This window comes from Pezoporus occidentalis, unplaced genomic scaffold (assembly GCF_034315485.1).
Source record: "Pezoporus occidentalis ecotype Australia unplaced genomic scaffold, CSIRO_AGI_Poc_V1 ctg182, whole genome shotgun sequence".
NCBI lineage: Eukaryota > Metazoa > Chordata > Aves > Psittaciformes > Psittacidae > Pezoporus > Pezoporus occidentalis.
This window is the reverse complement of record NW_026913662.1, coordinates 1,383,145-1,404,807: the sequence shown is the minus strand read 5'-3', so window position 1 is coordinate 1,404,807 and position 21,663 is coordinate 1,383,145. Positions and strand designations below refer to the sequence as shown.

At 42.8% G+C, this 21,663-nt stretch overlaps 1 protein-coding gene across 1 annotated transcript; it reads right to left on the bottom strand.

The window, feature by feature from the left end:
* Positions 1–13,265: 13,265 nt before the first annotated feature.
* FGF6 (fibroblast growth factor 6) lies at positions 13,266–17,903 on the bottom strand. Its single transcript, XM_062615533.1, has 3 exons — positions 17,061–17,903; positions 16,078–16,181; positions 13,266–13,889 (listed from the first exon to the last, which is right to left on the bottom strand). The coding sequence occupies exons 1-3, from the start codon at positions 17,407–17,409 to the stop codon at positions 13,713–13,715; spliced, it is 630 nt and encodes a 209-aa protein (XP_062471517.1). The 5' UTR covers positions 17,410–17,903; the 3' UTR covers positions 13,266–13,712.
* Positions 17,904–21,663: the final 3,760 nt, after the last annotated feature.

Sequence of the window (21,663 nt, the reverse complement as noted above, 5' to 3'; positions counted from 1 at the left end):
AATGCATGCCCTTACACAGGGGTTAGTAGGGATGGAGGTGGAAGCCTCATAAGCAGAAGCAAAAGGTTTTAGAAGGCACTTCTCCTTTCACGATAGTTTTCTTATTTTATGTTTCCCAATCTGTCTTGGGGAGGAAAAATTCAAAACACTATCCAGAACCCTTAAGTTTTCAACTTTTCAGGAATGGTATTTGATCTAGACAGAAGTGAAGATAATGTCTAGCCAGTCTAGTCTCACATCCACAGCTTTGCACCTGAGTTTTAGTGGATAGGCAAGTTCTGAATTCTTTTCTGAAGAGGAGATGACAGATTTAAAATGGGCCTTTGTAGCATCAGTTTGGTTTCAGATGTAAAGAAACAAAGAACAGCCTTACAAGATATTAAAGATACACTGATATTACACAAGATTCTAACAAACACATTTGAAATGCAACTATAAAGTATTTCTGCACATGTTTGTAAACCAAACAGTGTGATGTTAGGTTAACGAAGGGCACTGAAAAAAGGAGGAATTCAAAGTAATAAAACAGGAGCAGAAGTCACAACATACCTTTTACCTTAGTTAGAAAGATGAAAAAAGTAAAAAAGTGAGTGAATTGGTTCCCAGCTATCTCCAGCTCTGTGGATAGTGCTTTGTTTCAAACAGTCTGCTCTAACAGCCCTTTGTAATGTACACTTTCTGCACAAAACCCATATGTTAAAATTTATCAAGACCAAAAGTAAGCATTAGTAATTTAGGGTAAAATACACAATGGTCACAAGTTGCAACAAAGGCAATTTTGGTTGGAGAGAAGTTACAAGTTCTTCTCCTGGGAGTGATCAAGCATATGCCCAGAGCAGCTGTAGCCCGTAGCCTTGGAAATATTCAGAGCAAGGTCCTGAGTGAGCTCATCTAGCTCTGGAGTTGGTGCTGCTGTTAGCTCAGCTCAGACTAGAAGCCCCCAGGGACCCCTTCCCACCTAAATCTTTCTCTGATTCTATGCTAATGAGTGCCATCGACAGTTTGCAATAAACTGATAGGACAGTTTCCTGCTAGAGAGGAGAATAGATAATAAACTTTGTTCTAACTTAGAGGTAAACTTACTCCTGTATCTTGAGTTCACATGTTTCACTTGATTCTGTCCTGGAAGAAGAGACAAAAAGGCTTAGGTTAAAGAAATGAAGAATGGAAAATGTGAAGAGGGAGGGGGGAATGCAGTGAAACTGTCAGAAGACAAAATATGCAGACAACCTCATCATCAGCCAAGAGCCCTTTTTCTGTGGGACAGTAATAACAGCATGTGACTGATATGGTTAGAATTACTTCAGTACAAGTGCATGTTGCTCTTTAGCTCTGAGAATTACTTTTAAATGAGATCTCTGAGACTAAAACTTGATTCAAGAAATGTTTCCTCTCTAAGTTTTAAGAGCAATTTTTTAACGCGAAAACCTAAACAGTGAATGAAGAAGCCCATGTCTGAAACAAGCATTACTCTTATACCCAGTACTTCTAATGCAAGGAAAGTACAAAGATTTCCTAAGCTACTGCAAGACTTAACATGTGAATCTGGACGCTAAAGCAACATGGAGCTCAAACTTTGTAAATGGTAGGGCAAGATAAGTAACAGTGACTTCATTTTGTCACCTAAAACTGGGTTAGCTCAGCTTTGGTCAGAAGCTGGGGTCTGGTTGCGAGGTGTTTCTGTGAAGAGGCACCTGGAGTGTATAGGGAAGAGTTTATTAGGCTGAATGGAAATCCGACAAAGATACGTCTTGGACTCTGCCCCCAATTCATGTTTTCCATCACAGAATGGATTTTCAGGTAGATTTGCACCTACACTGTTTCTGAGTATTACAGACACAATAGCTCTTCATGATGCTTCCTTGGCCTGTCATGCTGCTGGTAAGGAGGAACTTGAGTGACACACTGGACCCCGCATGCACAGGTTCATCAGCTGCTGGGACACTGATCCTGCACCTGGGCCCTACTGATCTTTGGCTGTTTCACAGCTGGCACAAGCTGGTGTCATGCTAGGGCTGGTTGGGAAATGCATTCTCTTTCAAAGAAGACAAGTAGGCTGGTTTTGTCATCTTTATGGAAGCTTTGGACTCTCATCCAACTGCTCAGTTTTCCAAAAACAAAGATTTGCTGGCTGACATTTTCTTTAAAACTTGAAAATGCAACTTAACTTTTTTTTTTTTAATAATAAAAAAAATAATCTTTTTAACATTTCCATAGCCCTAATTGACCTTTTTACATGCCAGAGGCTGCCTAGCCCGTACATGGCTCTTTGACACTGGTGTCACTTCAAGACCCCTCCATGATTCATTCACCCCTCAGGCTCCACTTCTGGGGAAAGAGTGGAAATTAATTCAAGTTAACACCTTCATGGCAGCTGATGAACAGCTCAGCGTAATGTGAGGTTGTGCAGAACACGAACAGGCATAAGAAATTTCCCGCATAAGAAATTTCCCAGTCACCCAAGTGGCCTGTACTCCTGCATGTTGATTGTTACAGAGGTGTAGAAAATAAATCCTATTTGAGATTATCCTTGTCTTCTTTTGAAAGCTGCAACTTTCCCTCGAAAATCTGCAACATGATGTCTACAGGTAAGCTCAAGATGTATTCTTCCTCCTGTTGTGCTTGCTTCTAGGTCGTTAGGAATACTGAGAATCAGGCCTCCACAAGAAAATCAGCTCATGCATCTATCTCCTGTTGTAGTATACTGGAAGGTGACTAAAAGTAGGCTGAGAGACTGTTTTATTTTGGTAAAACTGTTTTATGTAAAGTTTCCTGTTTCCCAAGATTGCTGTTAGTCTAGCACTGGAATTTAGTGCTCTTGCATAGAGCTAGCTACGTGGCTAAGTACTTCAAATATTTTCACTAAGGGACTGTGGATCAAGCTAGGCAAGATCATGAAGTTAGAGTCAAATAAGCTGCTTGTTCCCATCAATTCAGCCTGAGATCTGAAGGCCCAGCTTCATGGAAGCACTGCCAAGAGTCAAGGTATGGTAAGGATTTGTCATGCATCAGCTATTTTGCAGTAACTGCTTGTGTTTTGACCTTGTGGCAAATACAAGCTGTTTGACCCTTCGTGGATAACTGAGGCAGTTAAAGTGCTGTTGAAAACTGATGATGATCTCACTGAATGACACCTATGCAAGCTATCATAGCTACCTTCCTTATGCTTTGGCAGCCTCTTCAATAAACTGGAAGATTTGTGTTGGCCCAGTGAATCCTGGGCCCAGGTCACAGACAGAGTAACCCCAGGAAAAAGAAACAGGCTCTGATCACCTGGAACAGCTCAGTTCTCATCACGAATACTTAAGAAAAAAATAGTTATTCTTTTACAGACAGCCCTGAAACAAATATAATTGCAGATGACTCTGTTGGTTTGTACACTGTCGCTGGTGATTGTTCATTTGACATAAGTTGGTATGGTTGTGCTGCTCTTTGAGGAGCTATTCTAGGGCTGCAAGCTCTGGCCCATGAAATCATAAGCGCACAATAAAATTGTGAATCGTAAACAGTTAATTTAGGGGACAGAAATTTAGTCCCAGTCAAGGCATTTTGGTCCCCACCCTGTAACAAAAAATAACCAACAGCAACATGCATGCATGCATGCAATCCAGGATTGAATAATATGTTCACATCTCATGATCCAAGGACACAGCTTGTTCAGCTCATCTGGACTTGTTGGCCCCTTGGATTTTAGCCAGACACTTTTCAGCAGACTACAGCTTCCAAAACAAACATGCTTTTGGGTTGAGCTGGATGCAGAGCTTGGCTGGGGAGAAAAAAGACATCTCCGCTTGTGGCTGCATACTTGGTTGTTTGGTTTTAGGACCTTTTTGCAGTGACAGCTATTTCATCAGCCAGGATCGGTCACTGCACTTAACTGTAATTCCAGTTTGCATTATGTATATTAAACATAGAGATATTCACACACTGCTTGTCTTAGCCTCAGTCTCCCCCTGTTACCCAACTGCTGGAAGAGATTCTTACCTCCTCCTTTAATCTTGCATTCTGACAAGGAAATCAAATGTCCTCCTGGTTTCTGCTGAGTCATTTGTAATTCCAAATGTGAGGCACAAGAGCTTGCAGTAGGGTCATTTTTCCAAGGAACAAAGTCATCTGTAGTTAAGTACCTGGGACCTAAATCTGTCCTCTACTGCTTAAACTGATGCAGAGCAGGGTGGCCTCAGTAAATGCCAAAGGTAAAACCCCCAAACCAGAATGCAAAAACAATTTGGGGTTATTTCCTTTTATGAGCATATCTTAAGTTACACAGCTGATACTGACCAGCACTCTGATGTCACTGAGACACCTTTAGATCATGCCCTGTAAATGTCTGTCAAAGATGCTAAATATCCTCTGCTTTCCTTAGCAACAGTGAGAATGGAACTGAGCATTGCTAAGCTCCATAGGGACCAGACTGTTTCACAACATTTTAATTTGTTTGCAAATCACTTAATGAAATCCAGACAACAGCCTCACCCCATTGTCATGCTCTTACACAAAACTGTCTTAAATGAATGTCTGGCAGTTCCCTCGAGAGGCTGGAGGGGGAATCCCCGGTTTATAGACTCTCTGCCTTTGCCACTCCTTGCCCTCTGAGACTCCTGTATAAGAAACACTATCAATGCAACCAATAAAAAAACAATGGCATATTGGGTTGCATTAGCCAACAGATTGAAGGAAGTGTTTGTTTCCCTTTTCTGAGGTCACATCTGACAATGTGTCTAGTTTTGAACCCTTTGTACACATTGCAAGAGAGATGTTAAACTGGAGCAAGTCTAAAGAAGGGGGACTAAGGTGTGTGCAGGCTGAAGCACATGATGTACAAGGAAAGGCTGTTGGAGCAGCGTTTGCTCAGCCTGGGGAACATGAGGGGGCAGATCTGGCTGCAGTTATTCTACATGAAGGACAGCATACAGAAGAGGAGCGTGATTATTATTAGCACGTGGAAAATACATTGCTGAAGTATTTGTGTGCTCCCTCCTTACCAGAGTTGCCCCAATCCAGCCTGCACGGCTGATTTAGTTTCCCGCTTTATCACTTTTGCAGCGTCCCCTGCCTGCATACGGGAGGCAGTGCAGTGAATTTCAGTTCACAATCCAGGGTTAAGTACGAGCCCTGTGGCAGAGCTGGGAACTGAGTTTTGGGACTCCCAAATGCTAGTCGAGCATCGTGTAAACTGTTCCCTGCTTCCTCGGCAACTACAGAGCCCCGTTGTGAACCTTGTCCCAGAGGCGTCTTTCTCCTCCAACTCCAGAATCAGAAAGTTTGTATGGAATATTGAAAATCCATGCTAATGCTGCCAATTCCCAGACAACTGTGTTGTTCATCTCCAGGGTTATGATGATGTATCTCAATCCATGTATTTCAGACCAGGTGAGGCCGGTAGGGGCCATCAAGGCCAATTAGTGTCCACAGGGCCCTAGCAGCAGCCTCTCTGTCCAGCCAGGCACATACTCACACTGGTCTGGGATCAGGAGGGACTTGCTCCTGAGTGACTACATGCTATGGGGCACTAGTGGGATTTTATGGGGTGCAGAGCCAGAATAGCAAAGTGGGAAGGCATATGACAGAATGACTTAGGGCTCAGGGGCTGACCAGCCCCAGGGGCTGATCTAAAAAAGAAAAGGGTGAAAAATGCTGAATGCTTTCAGATGTCACTTTTCTGACATACCTGTGTGCATATTCTAGCATGTGAGCTGCAGTTACACACGTAAACAACACTTCTGAAAGTGTTGGGGTTTTTTACTGAATTGAAAGCCTAGGGTTTTCTTCCTTTGAGGAAAGAAAGCTCTGACTGCATCTTTATGTCAAACTAGCATCACACCTGCCACTTTTCTAGAAAAGCTGTGCTAGTGCAGTAACTGATGGAGAAGTGTCCATAGCTTTATAAGATGCTCTGGATTTTCCAGGTGAGTTAAATCTCTGCCTAGTGAATTTCTTCATATGCGTTTTTCCCAGTGAGGATGACCCTCCTGTGGTTTTTCCCTGCTGTGTTTCTTTCCACCCCCCCGAGCCGTCATTTCTGCAGGTGACACACTGCCCCCTGGCAGCCAGAGCACCAGCATCTTCCCCGGGGATCCTGATTCTGCAAAGAGCACCTCTGCTGCGCGGTGGAGGCTGTTATTATCTGTGATCGCTTGCAAACGGTCCCACAGCACCATTTGTAACAATGCGCTGGGTGAGGTAAGGGGGGGGGGGGGGGGAGGGATTTCTTAACGTTTTAAAGTTGCTGTCTTCAGTATAATTTGGAAAAGGTGCTGCTTTCTGCTTTCCCACTCAGGGTGCTCCATGCTGCTAACTAGGATTTCCTGCCGCAGGTATGAGCAATAGCAGGGGGATTCAATGAGCCTTGTCATTTTATGTCATAGAACCACAGAATCATATTTTGGCCTGGAATGGTCCATTAAGGTCATCTAGTCCAACCTCCCCCAGCAATAAGCAGAGACATCTTCAACTATATCAGGTTGCTCAGAGCCCCATCAAGCCTGAAATTGAATGTTTCCAGGGATGGGACATCATCTGCCTCTCACAGCAACTTGTTCCATTGCCCTCACTGTAAAAAAGTTCTTACCTTTACCTAGTCTGAATCTCCCCTCTTTTATTTAAAACCATCATCCTTTGTCCTGTCACAACAGACCCTACTAAAAAGCCTGTCCCCTTCTTTGTTATAAGCCCTTTAAGTACTGAAAGGGCACAATAAGGTCTCCCTGGTGCCTTCTCTTCTGCAGGCTGAACAACCACAACTCTCTCAGCCGTTCTTCACAGGAGGAGGCTCCAGCCCTCTGATCATTTTTGTGGCCCTCCTCTGGACCCTCTCAAAACATATCCATGTCTATGTCCTTTAAGGTATTATGTGTAGCACTGCCTTTGATGCCTAGGCTCAGCCTCTGTGTTTGCAAAAAACTGGGCACATCTTCGGGTTGGAAAATTAGGGGCAAAAGCAAAGTAGTTTTCATCATCAATTTACCTGCCTACTCTTATGCAAAGCTGCTCGTCAAGAAAATACCTGTATCCCAAATACTGCGTTCTGTGGCTTCCCAGTTGCAGTTGTCACTTTCCTATATAAGGCTGCAACCGACGGACCTGAAGCCTATATCCAATCACAGCCATGAGGTGATCGTCTCCTTTTCCCCTTGTGCCCAGGCCCGTGGTACAGAACCCACGCATGGGCTCCGACATGTAGCTGCGAAATAACAAAATAGCCACCAGAGGGCAATAATAATAACAGCCAATAAAAAACTGCAGTCATCAGCCTCAGGAGGTCAGACTCTTTCTACCTGTGCCCTTTCATTCCTTTCTCTTCAGGGGAACGAATCCTTCAGGTGATTTCTGCAGCCATTTGTGTTGGTAGGGGTGAGTTCCAGTAGGAAGGACAGTTTCTGCTCAGTGCACAGGACAGATGTGGCTCCTGTCAAGGCTGGATAGGAAGATGCCACCAGCTCTTAGATTGCCTTCCAGCAAGGCACAAGCTGTGCTGGTGACTCCTCTAAGACATCTGTTTGTGGTGGTGATTGACCCTTTTTGAATTGCTATACAGAGTTTCATCCAGAGCTTAATGAATCATAAGGCTATCACAGGGGATGGATAGGGAGGATTCTACCTGATGTAACCTCCCCTTCACTGAGCTAGAGTTTGGGTTCAAGCTCTCCAGCAGTCTCTGGTACCATGACCAGGCTGTTCCCAATACCTCTTTAGCCCTTTGCTTTATTCTCACCTCACTACCCTTGCTGAGCAGCTTTTGCTGGCGTCAGGAAGATGGAGTGCTGTCTGCTTTCACCTGTGCTCCTCCTCACAGTGTCACCTCTGGCCAGCTCAGGGCTGGCATGTCTATCAGGAGCTGTTGACAACCCAGGCTCATCGTGCTAATCAAAACAGCACCTGCTGCCTCATATAGATGGTGGGTCACCAGAGAGCCTGAGTAAGTGGATGGATTCTGGCTCTCTGCCAATGGCTTCAGGCCAGGGAACACAGAGGGCAGCACGATTTGGGGGAAGGGGGAGGGAAGGGACATGCTGGGATACTCCTGCTCTGCTCCGGGTGCAAGGAGAGACTTTTCATAAGAGCAGTTATGTTGTCAGTGACAGGTCAGACAAAAAGACTTGGGAGGAATGAAGAGACCAGAATGGGATTGGCACGGTAAGTTATCAGAGGTGCCCTTTAAAGCCATTTGACTATTATTTTTGTTTAAATTGTTTTTGCTCCTGTGTATTAAAGTTTCTCTCTCCCTGATAAGCATCCCACAGCTTGTCCAGCCTGAGCAGTGGAGAGTTGCTGGAGCAGAAACCAAAATCAAAGAGGAGGAGGAGAAGGTTACTGTGACACACGTGTACCTGTAGGAACAGGTACATCAGTAAGTTTCAAATTACCTGGGAGGAAGCAGGAAATTATAGAAACCAAGCAATGGTCTTATTTACTATCCCTTGTCCTCCGAATTCCTTGAAGACTTTTCATTCTCTAAGCTGAAAGCACTGGGTGGGAATGGAGCATGGGCACTCTCTGTGCCTCACAGGGCACCTGGGCACTTGCCTAGGTGTGTCTGCAGCATCCTCTTTCAAAGGACAAACTGTGATGCAGGGAGAAGAAACTATCCTGTGTCTGAGGGGGTGTCCTGTGAGCTGGACACCTGTAGCCTTTTCCCAGCCTCTGCAGATGAATCCATATGGGAACATTGATGTTTCTCTTTTGCTGGGGGTAGGTTGGTTTACATCAGCTGCCAGTTTGTCCTGTCCTTTCCAGTCTCTGCATGTGAGCTGTGTAAATTCTCCTACTCCCACTTCCACCTACAGCAACCAGCCTTCAGAGCTGGAACTTCTATAGCAGACAGAAGCATTGCTTAACCCACCAGCAAAACGTAGTCCTCTCTTTGGTGAAATGTGGCACATGCAGAGAGCAAGAAATGCAAGAATTTCTGACAACATGTAAGCAAAGGGGTAGCATAGAAAGCCAAAACACAAATGCAGAGAATGGTTTTTAGCCAGTTTAGTGGTGCTGATGTTATTTTGCTCCTGAGAAGGGCCACCAGCAATCAGAGCTTTGGAGACCTGTGCGCTCTGTGATATCATGCTGGTATGGATTAAACAGCGTCCTTGAACCAAAAAAACATGTAGCAGATTCCCAGCTATTGGTTTCTAATACCTTAATCTGTCTCCTCTGGGAGAGGTTCTTGATCATTTAACTAACTGAAGGACTGATTAAATGACAACTTGTGAATGGAGAAACGGAGGGCAAAACTTACCAAATCACTGAAATGTAGCAGTGTTACCAAAATACCCAACTTTGAGCCATAGTGAGGCAAAAACTGTCAGAGATGGCTGCAAGAAGCTGCTTTCCCAAGCTGCAAGAAGAAAAGCCATTTATCAAAAAAAGGCCTTTCTTATTTAATGAAGTAAGGGATATGTAAGGGCAGCTCCACACTGAAGAGCACTATCAACAGGAGAGATGCACTAAAACATTCCCAGGTAAAATCACTGGAATTTAGACAGGTGACTACAACAGATTGTCTTTAATCAGGTTGCATTTTTATTTTCCTTCTCCTCTGTGAAACTCCCAGATTGCTACAACAAGCACAACTCCCTTATGACTTCCTAGGCAAGGAGTCTGAAGAACACAAAAGTCTATCACAATTCTGAGTGTACCAATACATCCTCCAGTTCTAGGGATGAACAAAAACTGTGTGTGTTTCTGTGTGGCATTTAACACAGCAACTCTGAAGCAAGGAGAAAAACAAAACTTAAGAGGGATTTGGAGTCAAAACACTACCAACAATGTATAAAAGTTTATTTTACGAATACATTGAACTATTGTGCGCAGCACATACATATAAAAATAGAAGTAATTTCACAAACGATTGGACAGTTTTGTGTTTCTTGCAAATTTACAGTCTCAATTGCGAGTCCATATTGAGTCAGAATATGAGGTATATTTTAGTGAAAAAAATAGTGTGAGAACTTTGGCACCATTTTACTGTGCAAAATAAAATCTTGGAATTGAAATAGTTAGTGAGGTATACAAAAATTACTCTGCTTTCCCACTGTGTGTGTCTGCATCTCTGCATGTTTTGGGAAAATTACAATATTTAATTCAGTGCCAGCCAAGACTGTTTTCTAATGGAGGTGGATTAGGTCTTAAATTATTATGGGATTTGCCTAAGAAGAAGAAAACTTGAAAACAGGTATCATCAACTCAACGCAGAAACCCATGTGCAAAATATGGGTGAGACAGGCTGGTGTGGGGCATTCAACAGCAATGCTTTCAAAGCTTGTATTCCATATCATAACTCTGCATTAATGCACACTGAGATTATATATGCTCTGAAAGGGACCACCCAAGAACTGTCAATAGCAGGTTCCTAATTTGGCTCTGATTTGAGAAGCTCCTTTACTTTCATGAGTTTTCTTTTACATATCCATTGAGCTATTCTTTCAAAGAAAGCTTTGCTTGAGAGTTTGCCAGGCTATGCCCATATTGTCTCCATAGCCCCTGTATCATGTACATACAGCTTACAAATAGTTTGTTTAGGGTTTTTTTTTTCTTCTGTGCCAGCTCAACAAATTTATCCTGAGGTGTGTAAAATATTTGGTGGTCTTCCTAAATCCTTCTACTCCCATGCAGGCGATAATGGCCTGAGAAGGAGGAAGTGGAATTTAGCTACTCAAGATTGAGGCAGAACAGGATCAGGCCATTTCCCAGGCAAGTTGCATCACCTCTTGAACACTGCCACAGTGCATTCTGCTACTGTGAGCTGCTACTAGACTGCTTGCACATCCACATTAATGTGTCCATATGTGCCTTAACACTCTCCTGACAGTAGCTATGCATTCACCTCTGTCAAAGTATCATACCCAACTAGTCTAAAACTCCAGAACACTCCCATACTGTGCTATTTGTGCTGGAGGGTTTTACTGACACAGCTATCACTCCTGGCAATGGCATCTTTCATTGTCACTTCTGATAATGACATGATTCACTCTCATATTAGTCAGATACCTAGCACTGGAAGACCTGTTTCGATTTCAGTGTTGACTTCAGTGTTGGTCTGGCTGGCACTGATAAGCAATAAGGAAAAGGAAAGTGGTGTAAAGAGTAACTCAGCAGAGTGACTGGTGGGGCTTTCCAAATGCCCACCAAAACTGCATCCGCGAGGGTCTGCAATTCTTAAGAACAAGTTCTTCCTGACAGGCTGTGTCCAAACAGACTTCCTGTGACATGGTCTACAGTTTGTTCTTGCTGTTGACCAGTGTGTGCAAAATGGAACCAGTGGGTCTAATTCTCACCTTTTATGCCAGCTATCCCATTATTTGTCAGTACTGGTGACAATAAATTAATCTTGACTGCACTGGTTTAAGAGGGAACAGACTTCATCCTATCCTAAGGGCACTGGTTTAAGCTGTAATCAGAAACAAACTTGTGTGTCAGCATTTAAACTATGATTTCTTCTACATCCATGTACTTTTCAGTCCTTCTTCAAACCTATTTTCAAAGACAATTAGGAATATAACACAAGGATACAGGTTACCAGCTAATGTATTTGAGCACAGCTGTAGTCTTCCAATCTGTACATCTGGAGACTCTAGGTTGGTGTGTGATATCCTCCAAACTTTTCTCTCACCCTTTCTCCCTACTCAAACCATTCTGCCTTTTCTCTTAAAAATGCACATCTTTCCAAAACAAACTGCTGCACACATTGTGGATGAACAAAGTGTGCCAACTTGGTTTCTCTCTGCTTACGGCAAGACCAGAAAATGAAGAGTAACTCCGTTCCTTCACCATATCCAAAGTGTCCCGTTCATGTACTGTAAACAGTATTCCATTCTTCTTTTCTCATCGTTTACACTGTGATCACCACTTACACTTGAGCAAAACAAATTCAAGTATAAATTACACAAAAGGAGCTGGAAAACTGTATCCTCTTCACAAAACAATTGTTTTGATAACTTTTCAGAAAGCGTGGCTGTAGATGCATTCTTGTAGGTGTGCTCTTTGGGCATAATCTTCTGCAACTATAAACTGTAGTCTTACTAGGTTGGTTTACTCCAGCTGAGGACCTAGCCTTGACAGTGTTTGTCATGCATGTCAGAAGGCTCAAATTCATCATGAATAGACACCTCCTGCAAATAGAATGGCATGTCAAGGCTGGACATAGCCACATTTTGGCTGGACGTGGGAGATTATCTTGCACTCAGATGTTCACTTCTACAGCAACATGGTCCATCTATGCTGAAAATGCTCATGCTCTGACATTGCATTGAATCTAGTTTCAAATTTAGGAGCACGCCATCAGTGCAGGAATCCCAAGGCTTCTGGTAACTGACATTTATAGTGACTATTGACTTAGGACCTCTTAAAATACTCCTTCAAAGGCACAGAGAATGTAGCTTCGTTGGTGATCTGGAAAAAGGTTGTCAGAGGAGTAAGGCAATGTCATGCACCGTTTGTATGGCTTCTAGGAGAGCTTTGGAGAGTATTTCATACACCTTGCTGTGTTGTCTTTGAAAAGGATGCTTTGCAAGTGACAGAAATTGGAATTACAGCACAAATTCCTTTACCCCAACACAGGAAGACATACTTTTATAACCTCCTTCTTCCTCTGTTATTCATACTTCAGTGAGATATGACAGAGAAGAATCAAATACACTTAAAGCAGTAAATACAAGAAAATTCAAAGCACAGAAGTTTTCTAAAATAACCCTCTGCTGGAAGCTTTCATGAATTTCATACATTTTATAAAATGGATCCTGCAGACCAGCTCTAATTCTTAGAGATTGACAAGGTTCAGCCTAAATGGAATACAGTGCCCTTAAATATTTATGTTCTTTTATGTGCGTATGCATATAAAGGCACCTGAGCATCTAGAGGTTGGGATGTTTGGTTCATTAAAAGTATGTAATTACACAGGTACACACACATCCCATGTCTATATGTATACATATGTATTTATAGTAAAGATGTACACTTTTGTATTTGAGTTGAATCGAAAACAGGCTCACAAAATGTCATTCAAAATCCCCAGCTTCAAATATATTTTGCATTTGAGGCCCATCTGTCATTTATCCTGTGGCCCTTCCTAAGGGAAATTGATTGCAGATCTTCATTTTGCCAACAAGTCCATGTGAGAAGACCATGGAGAATCCCTTCACAGACAGAGGGACTATGGGAGTAGGCAGTTTGCTTGTGCAGAAACGGGTGTGGAACTGGCATCCTAATGATCAATATAATAGATTGAGGACTTTAGAAGACAGGACACAGTGTGTAGAAGGGGAGGTGCAGGCAGATATTCAGATGGAGTGAACTGCTTGAAGCTCTGATGAAGCAAAGTCCTTTGATGATTTGGCCCATGATATGTAAACAGCTCACTATGAAAGGTTATTTTCTGAGGTAATTAGTATTATTTAGTAGATAATCTATGATCAATCAGATGATTACCTACAGCCACTTTGTCTTCTGAATACTTCCTTTGCAATTCAGCTTGCATTTTTCTCTGTTCAGCACCAAAGGAGGCACACAGCCATGTAAAATTTGCACAGAGTAGAAGAGAAGTAGCATTGTATTACATATGCTATGTGATGAATCTAGTACAAATATTTTTATCCAAATATACACATAGATATATATTTTTTTTCAATGAACAGTATAAATACTTTACCTGGGAGATTATTCCCATGTGCAAAATGAAACAGTTTTTCCTGGGATTTAATCTTCAGCTTTGCCCATGTTCATATTCTTGGTAAAAAGTGGGTCACTGTCATAGCAGGAGAAACCTTGTTTCCTCTCTTCACTCTCCCATGTTTGCTGAGTGCTATGTAAGCACCACAGTAAGCATCTGATTCATATGAGTTGTAGTTATTAGGCAGCAAGGTTTCTTTGAATTTGCACTCATCTTGGAAAACAGCCTAAAGAATAGGAGGTGGGGAAGAACAAAGCAGGTACAGTAAATATCTCAAGAAGACTCAAGTAATTTCTCTTACTAGCGCTAGTACAGAAGAGCCTGTTGCAGTGTGCAACAGGTGGTGCCGCAGCGACTGCATCCAACAATAAATCTCCCTCCTCAGTGCTAATTTGGTGTCAGATGAACCCAGATGCCACCTGTCCAGATAATGGACTGTGCACTTCCTGTGATAGATCAAGTTAATTCATCATAAATCATAGAATTCTTCATTTTATTTGCAAGCAATAAAAACAATAGTTTCTGCCAGCATCATAATTCTTTTGTCCAAATGATGCGGCTTTATTTCATATCTCCCCCCTGCAACGGGTCCTTTAATCTATAAAAGAATGACATGCTAGGTGTCAAAACCTTCAATTCTCATCCAGGGAGAACTTTTTGCTTGAATATTACTATTTGCTTGAATAAGACATTTGAATAAGACCTCAGATCTGCACTAAATCTTTTCTTTAAATCATTAGTGTTATTATATTTAGCTGCTAGTAAGATACGCAGCAGGTTCTAAACCAGGAAAACAGTTTTATTTTTCTTCATGTCACATCACATAAATCCAAAGAGAGGGAGTTATCTGACAGAGGAGGTGCAAGGACTAGCAGGAGACATACACAGAGCACCAAGGAAATTTAAAGAGAAAGCAGAATAATCATCTGACATTAAACGTTTGGCACACGAGACACCACCAGTGCTGCTCTATTTGGACTTCTTAAAAACACCATTCAAAGCTTGTAAGAGTTTAACTTAGGGCATTGCATTCTGCGAGGGAAAATGCTCATCTCTTAAAGCTTTTAAAAATATCTTTGAAAATCACAGAGTCACAGAATGGTTTGGATTGGAAAGGACTTTAAGATCATCTAGTTCCAAACGCCCTGCCATGGGCAGGGACATCTCACCCTAGTCTGTGTCATCTAAGGCTGTCCAACCTGGCCTTGAACACTGCCAGGAAAATAAAGAAGACTGGATTGAAACTAGGGGGAAATATCAAAGGGAGCTCTGAAGACAGACCATGCATTTCTTTAGGAAGACCTAGCCAAGCAAAGCGGTTGGACTTGTGGCTCTTTTTAGGTGCCTGAAATCAGACATGATTAAAATAATATTCCTAAAGTGGAACCTTAAAATGACCCATTGTCATTATCTGTGTGAGAAGGAATCAGTCAGGTTAAGAATGGCTATGCGTCCTTTGCAACATTTGGTGTTTTATTAAGCAAGTGAAATGCTTTGTTGAAAGTACAGCTGTTTCAAAGGAAATGGCTTTGTTGTTTCTTGGCAAAAGAGATGAATGCAGTCAGTGCTATTCATTATTTGGAGATGGACTGCTTTTGCCTATTGCCCAAACCCAGCCTCTTGCAAACCTGCTTCCTAACAAGTATTTTTTCTGCTGAATGTTGAGATTGGAGATGCCTTGCTCATGCCTCAGAGATTAAATTGCATTTAGATATCACAGCTAGCACTTTCTAGATGAGGGTGATGGTGATGGTATTTCAGTATGACCTGCATACCATTGTTAAGAGCTATTATTGTTTTCTCACCCTTTTGGATTGATCTCACAAAACTGGTCACTAAAATAACCGCAAGTGCATGTGTCGACTTTGTAGGGTAGACTTACTATTTATTCTTCATTATGTGCTTGGTTTTGGTAGGGGGAAGCATGTGGACATGATTTTACTAATGGTAGCTAGTATAGATGGCTCTGATTGTGCCTCTCCTACACAAGCCTGTATGCGCACACACACACACACATGCAATCACATACACACACACACTCATGGACATGCACAGTTGATCTCAGGGGTGGTTTTGCAGAGCACACCCTTTTGCTTTATAGACAAAGGGAATCAACAAAGGTCAGTCTTGCAGTGCTGAGCAATCTAATTAATGCATACTATTTGCAGAATACATTCATTTTCCTAGTGTGCTCCCTCTACAATCTTATTGGAAAGCTTTAAAACAACAGACCTCTGATAGCCATGCTGCCAGTTGGACTGAATAACACTGATGACACCAGGTTGGGCAGGCTCCCTCTAATTTAAAGGCTATTTTCTCTGCTTGTAATCAGAGATTTACACAAGGAAAAAAAGCCCGAAAAGACCTTTGCAGCCTTGTTTAAGCCTCAGAAAACTATCTGCACTTGTACTCACCGTTCCATACAACTTCCCTTTGTTGTTCATTGCGATGAAGAGAGCACTTTTCACACCAAACAGGCTAACAACACCTCTCTCTACAGTGGATATTTCAAAGAGACCTAAAAAATAAGAAAAGTTATCATAGAATTTAGAGCTAATCAAAGGCAACTTAGCTGTAATTTACTTATTTAAAAACCCTAATGAACTCTTTATATTCACTTATTAGAATTATCTCCCTAGAAATACACAGAGAAGCTTCTAGGTTTTTTACTACATGCTGCAGGATTTTAAAATAATTATTTTGGAATTGCAGTCACATTCTGCATAATTCTTTTGCTCCATGAAACTATCTTGATCTGTCAAACTCTTAGGTCTTCCAGTAAGCTAATTATTTGTAGCTAATATGCTATAATTACAAAGTGTTAGCTACTAAGCTTCAGAGAAGCATTTCTTGTATTTTGAAGTCTCCTGTGCTGTCTTAGCTGCAAAGGATTTTAGCAACTGTTCTCTACAGAAACTTAAAATCCATGGGGATAATGCTTTTCTTTAATCTTATGGTAGCAGAGGAGCACTCATAAGAACAAGCAAACCAGGAACAGCAAGCCCCAGGTGTCCCAGAAGTACTAGTCATCCAGGATTCAAAAACCACACTTTGGCACTCTGAGCTCCGTGACAGCCTCTCACATTCAAAAGGCAAATGAGAAGGGAGGAGTGAGGAAACGCAGCAGAGAGACCATTTTCAACCTGGTTTGTCTTTTCTCATCTGGGCAGTAAAGCAGAGTAAAAATAAAATGTACTCAAATTTGTCTAAGCATTTGTGATATGTTTCAGCCTGGAGGGTCCTAATGTTTATTGATCCCAGAGACTTTTAAAAGGCAACAGATGCAGCACAGATTAATAATATCAAGTAATAACATTTGCATTCTGTGAAGGGTAATTACTAGAGTTCACAGCAATTAAGTGACATCTATTCTATTTCATTTCTGGATGCAACTCACTGTATTGGTTTTCATTGTGAACTCCGCTTATCCTTCCATCTGGGAGGATTTGAAGATGAAACCCGATGCCCACGTTGCAGTAAAGCCTCCGCTGCCTCTTGATTCCTAGCAAATAGTCACTCTCCCAGTTGCCATCTGACTTCTCCCCTGACATCCCAGCAATGGACCTGGACAACAGAGATTGCCATCCTCTTTCCAGCAATGTGCCATTAGTTCTGCTTACAACTGGATGTGTTGAAGCAATCCCAGTTAGAAAACCCAGGAGAACGAAAGCAGGCAACGACCGGTGAATGCTGGCTTCGCAGGACATAGTGATGAGAAGTCTTTGTGCAGTGGCCATCCGGTTCATCTCCTGGGCACGTGGTCAGAATTAATGGCCCTAAAAATACCGCCCTTCTTGGTTTTCTCCCTTCAGCATGGTGGCAGAGGCTTATTTTTGGAAAGCAAATAGAGATTGCTGACATGAAACTAAAGCCCGATCGCAGTTGAGTTGGAAGCAGAGACAGGCCGGCAGGACTCGAACTGGTAGGGACCATGTTTTGTAGATCCTGCTCTCCCGTGGGCAGCCTCAGTTATATTTGATTGACCCATCTTTATAGTGCAGAGTCTGTCCCTCCCCGCATCATCACTCTGACATCAACAGCTTGCCAGAGGTAAGCCTGCCATGGCTGTAACACTAACCTGCCGTCCTCCCGGGCTGGCTGAGGTTTGACGAATGCTGTCACCCAAGACCGGAGGCAGGAGTGGGGTTTCATTGGCTGGTGAAAGCAAAGGGGTCAAATTGGTTGGGCTGTCGGAGGCCAAACAGGCGGCTTCCTTATTTAGAGAAGAAGGTGTAAAAACAGTCACGGACCTCATCAGTGAGCAATGAAAACTTTGCAGTCACTTCCTTGGTGGCACGGTCACTGTGTGTACATCAGGGCAGCTCAATATCTGGGGAGAATTGGCTCGAAGTGGCCATTGCTCTGTTTATGCATACCCAGCAAATCCAAGGCCCTTTTTACTGTAGTGGCCCACGTGCTAAAACCTGGTCTGTACCTCTAAAAGGAGTGCTCCTGGCTGGCTAACAGAGAGGTAAGTTATGTTAAAAACAGGTGCTCGCTCCCACTGTTCTTAATGCAAGCACATTTCTGCTGCTTGCAGCAGCGATTCTGCTGAGCAGGGTGCACAGGCTGGAGCATTGATTTGAGTTACACATAGCTGGGGACATGGATGTGTTCATGTTTTTCACTGAGGTGCCTTCCAAATGATCACATTTCTTTTGGGAGGGTGTGTGCCTCTTGAATAGCTGCAATTGTATTTGTGTTTCCAAGTCAAGGTAATGTGTTAAAGAAGAAGAAAAAGGGAAATGGGCCACACCTCCCACTGTTTCACTGTCTCTTTTCCGTAAGCCCAAATACTCTTTTTATGTAGTAGTTTATGAGAGTCTTAATTTTACTCTCCTTCCATTTGCTCTTGTTTCCCCTCATTTTGCTGTCTCAGCTTCTTTGGAGCTGGACAGATTAGACTTCCAACTCCATTATTTTCACAGGACTCATTAAGAATTTAATGGGAGAAAAAAGTCTGAGATTTACGCAGATACGTTTTTGCAATATGCCTGTGAGCTTTTCACAGCACAGCACTTGCGTTGTCTATGTCATTTGAGATCCCTGCATCTTAATAAGGAGAGTACCTGGAAGCGTGATTGAACTGAGCGCACCCGGAATGACAGCCAGTTTCACATTAACAGGGGTGTAATACGAGGCCTTGGAAACCGCAGGCTCTCAAGCAGGAGCACCCTGAGCAAACGGGGAGATGGCAGCTCTGAGGCAGGTGAGCAGTTAGATTCAGTAACATAGGAAATACTGATTATTCTCCTGGGAGAAGCTCACCTATAAAGAGATCAGGAACCACTGGACTAGACCCTGGCTTGCACCAGGTGTTGTTTCAAAGCCTCTCTGCATTTGTTGAAGCAGCACTAGGAATATCGTCTGTTTTTTGCTTGTAATGAGAATCTTCAGGCCCTTTCCTCTCCTGCCTTCTATTTAATTTCATGATTTATCAGCTATGCAAAGCGCATCGATAATTTTTAGCATGGAATAATGCTAGTATTCTACACACCCCCGCCTCAGCATAGGTGCAGTCCTTGTGAGAGGCCAGCGTCAGGTTGAAACCAAGCCCAGGGTCACTGTTACAAGGATGATTTCCTAAGCTGTCTTATGCTACATTCTGAAGACCTGCCCATTCCCAATGCATGTGACTCCTAAAACTATTGCCTGATGTCACAGCCATCACTGTCTGTAAAATATGCATTCTAATATTTTTTTTCCAAAGATTTTTGGTTTTCCCCAGAGGTTGTTTCAAGTGTAATTTTGGAGTATGCTTATAATCAGCGTCCTAAGAGGGAAATTAGAATACAGCTGCCAATCAGCAGGAAAAATAACATTTGGGTTGAGAGACAAAAGTGCAGAGCTGTCTTTCTATCACTGGCTTTTGATCAATGCCAATAATGTACACCACTATCTTTGTGTCTCATCTTTCAGGTTCCTCACAGCAAAGCCAAGGTACGGGCTAAAAGAGCTTCTCTAACCTGCGCTGGCACATCTGGTACTGCAGATTCCCAACAAGTGGCCCAAGTCAAAGGAACCCTTGGTGGGATGCACCCTGTTGCATCCTGGTACCCTTGGCCCTAGGATGAATACTAGATGGCCGCATAAAATACGTGGGACAAGTTCTGCCAAGTCTGTGGGATGCACCGCTTTGGCTTTGTCAGCGCATCCGGAAAGCGACTGCTGAGAGCTGTGGTGGACCAGAGTAGCTGGCCCAGGGTAGCTGGGGACAGCCTCTCACCAGCGGTTTCATGTGATCAAGTAGAGATGACAGCATACTTGTATGGAAAAGGTGGCCAAACAGCTTGCTTGCAAAAATCAGAACTTATCTGGCTTGATCCAGAAACCAAAACAAACAGCTAAAAATTGTGATTTCATTGGGACATCTGGCCCTCATAAGACCAAGAGTCCTGGTATCTGGTCTAAGAACAAATGGTGTGCAGATGGGAGATGAAGTGCATGCTGTAGTCTTGTAATGCTCAGCTATTCTTCAGTGGAGCTGAAATGAGTCTTGAACTGTTCTGTAGTCTGATCTGTGTCCGACAGATTGCTGAGTTTCTGTGTATTAGCAAAGTGGTCTCAAGATGAACTGCCATGTAAATCATGGAGCTTCTGATTCAATTAGGCAAGCTGTGTCTCTTCTAAAAGATGTCTCATTGTGGTTAAACTTGTCTTCTTGGCCCATGAAGTAACTGGTTCCAGTTACGTTTTGATTTTGAGATCGCATGTTGTCTTGATTTCATGCACCCAGTGAAATTTGGAAGGTGTCATGGGAGACACCAATAGCATTGGCAGTAAAATAAATCCAGTGAACTCCAAAATGGTAAAAATCTACTTTGGCAATCAACCTCCGCTTACTCAAAATCTCAAGACCCAGGATGAGAGTGCTTACTGCCTAATCAAAGTAACAAGTATTCATTGTCAGTATTTTAGTACAATATTAAAATAACCCCCCTTTGGAACACAGCAGTAGAGATCCACTTTCAGATAGTCTAGGAAAAGCCATGCAGCTGAGCAGTAACATGATATGGATGCAGAGCACGTCTTTCAAAAATGAATGATGATTTAGGATCCCAAGTTCCATTTTCAAATCTCTAAAAATTTCTCACTATTCTAAGGCCTGAAAAGAGCAATCCCTCACTCAAACACATAAGGACAGACTAAAATTATTCACCTCGCCTGTGCTGAAGACACAGGCTGCTGGTGGAACAGAGGAGAAGGGAGATCTCCAGGTGACAAATCTGGCTGTTGGGGCAGGGGAAGTATTGCAGGCTCTAGATAACATGCATGAAACCCTGTTTGACCAAGTATGACCATGGAGTCCCATCAGACCATCATTCAGCTAAGGGAGTTTGTTGGCCAGTATGCAGAGATGTGTATGTTAGCCATACAGATACCCAAAATGAATAAACAAGACAACAGACAGCAGCCTTGCCTGAGGCCCTTGGAGGCTGAAGTAAGCAAAGCTACTGCAACAAAAGTATCACCTCATTACAAGTGCTGACTCCTAAAGCAGATAAAAGACCTGCTCAAACCCAGTCTGTCATCACCAGTCAAAAGGAACTCAAGATACAGTGAAGACTTACCAGAGGATCTACCTTGCCCTTCATGTCAGACACAGAGCAATCCTGGCTAGGCCACTGGGACACATGCATTTTGGTGCAAGTGAGTACTTGGGTAAGAAAGTAGGTTAAACAATGTAGAAACAGTTATCCTCCCATTTCTCAGCAAGGGCTCTCCCTGAGTTTTCTCATGCTGATTTCCTACAAGCAGGCACAAATGACAGAACAGCTCCCTGTTATTTTGTGGGGGGAAGAGGGAAAAAGGATCCACTCCTGAAGGAAACCGTGGAGGATTTAGGACTAGATTGCGAGCTTGCTTGGAAAAAAAATCCAGGTTTGCTGCTTATTTTTGCTAAATTCATATTGCGAAGAGGGTATGTCAAGCACGGATACAGTCAAACATACCCACCATTTTCATTCCATCTGAACCACAGAAGCTAGTTCATAGGTACA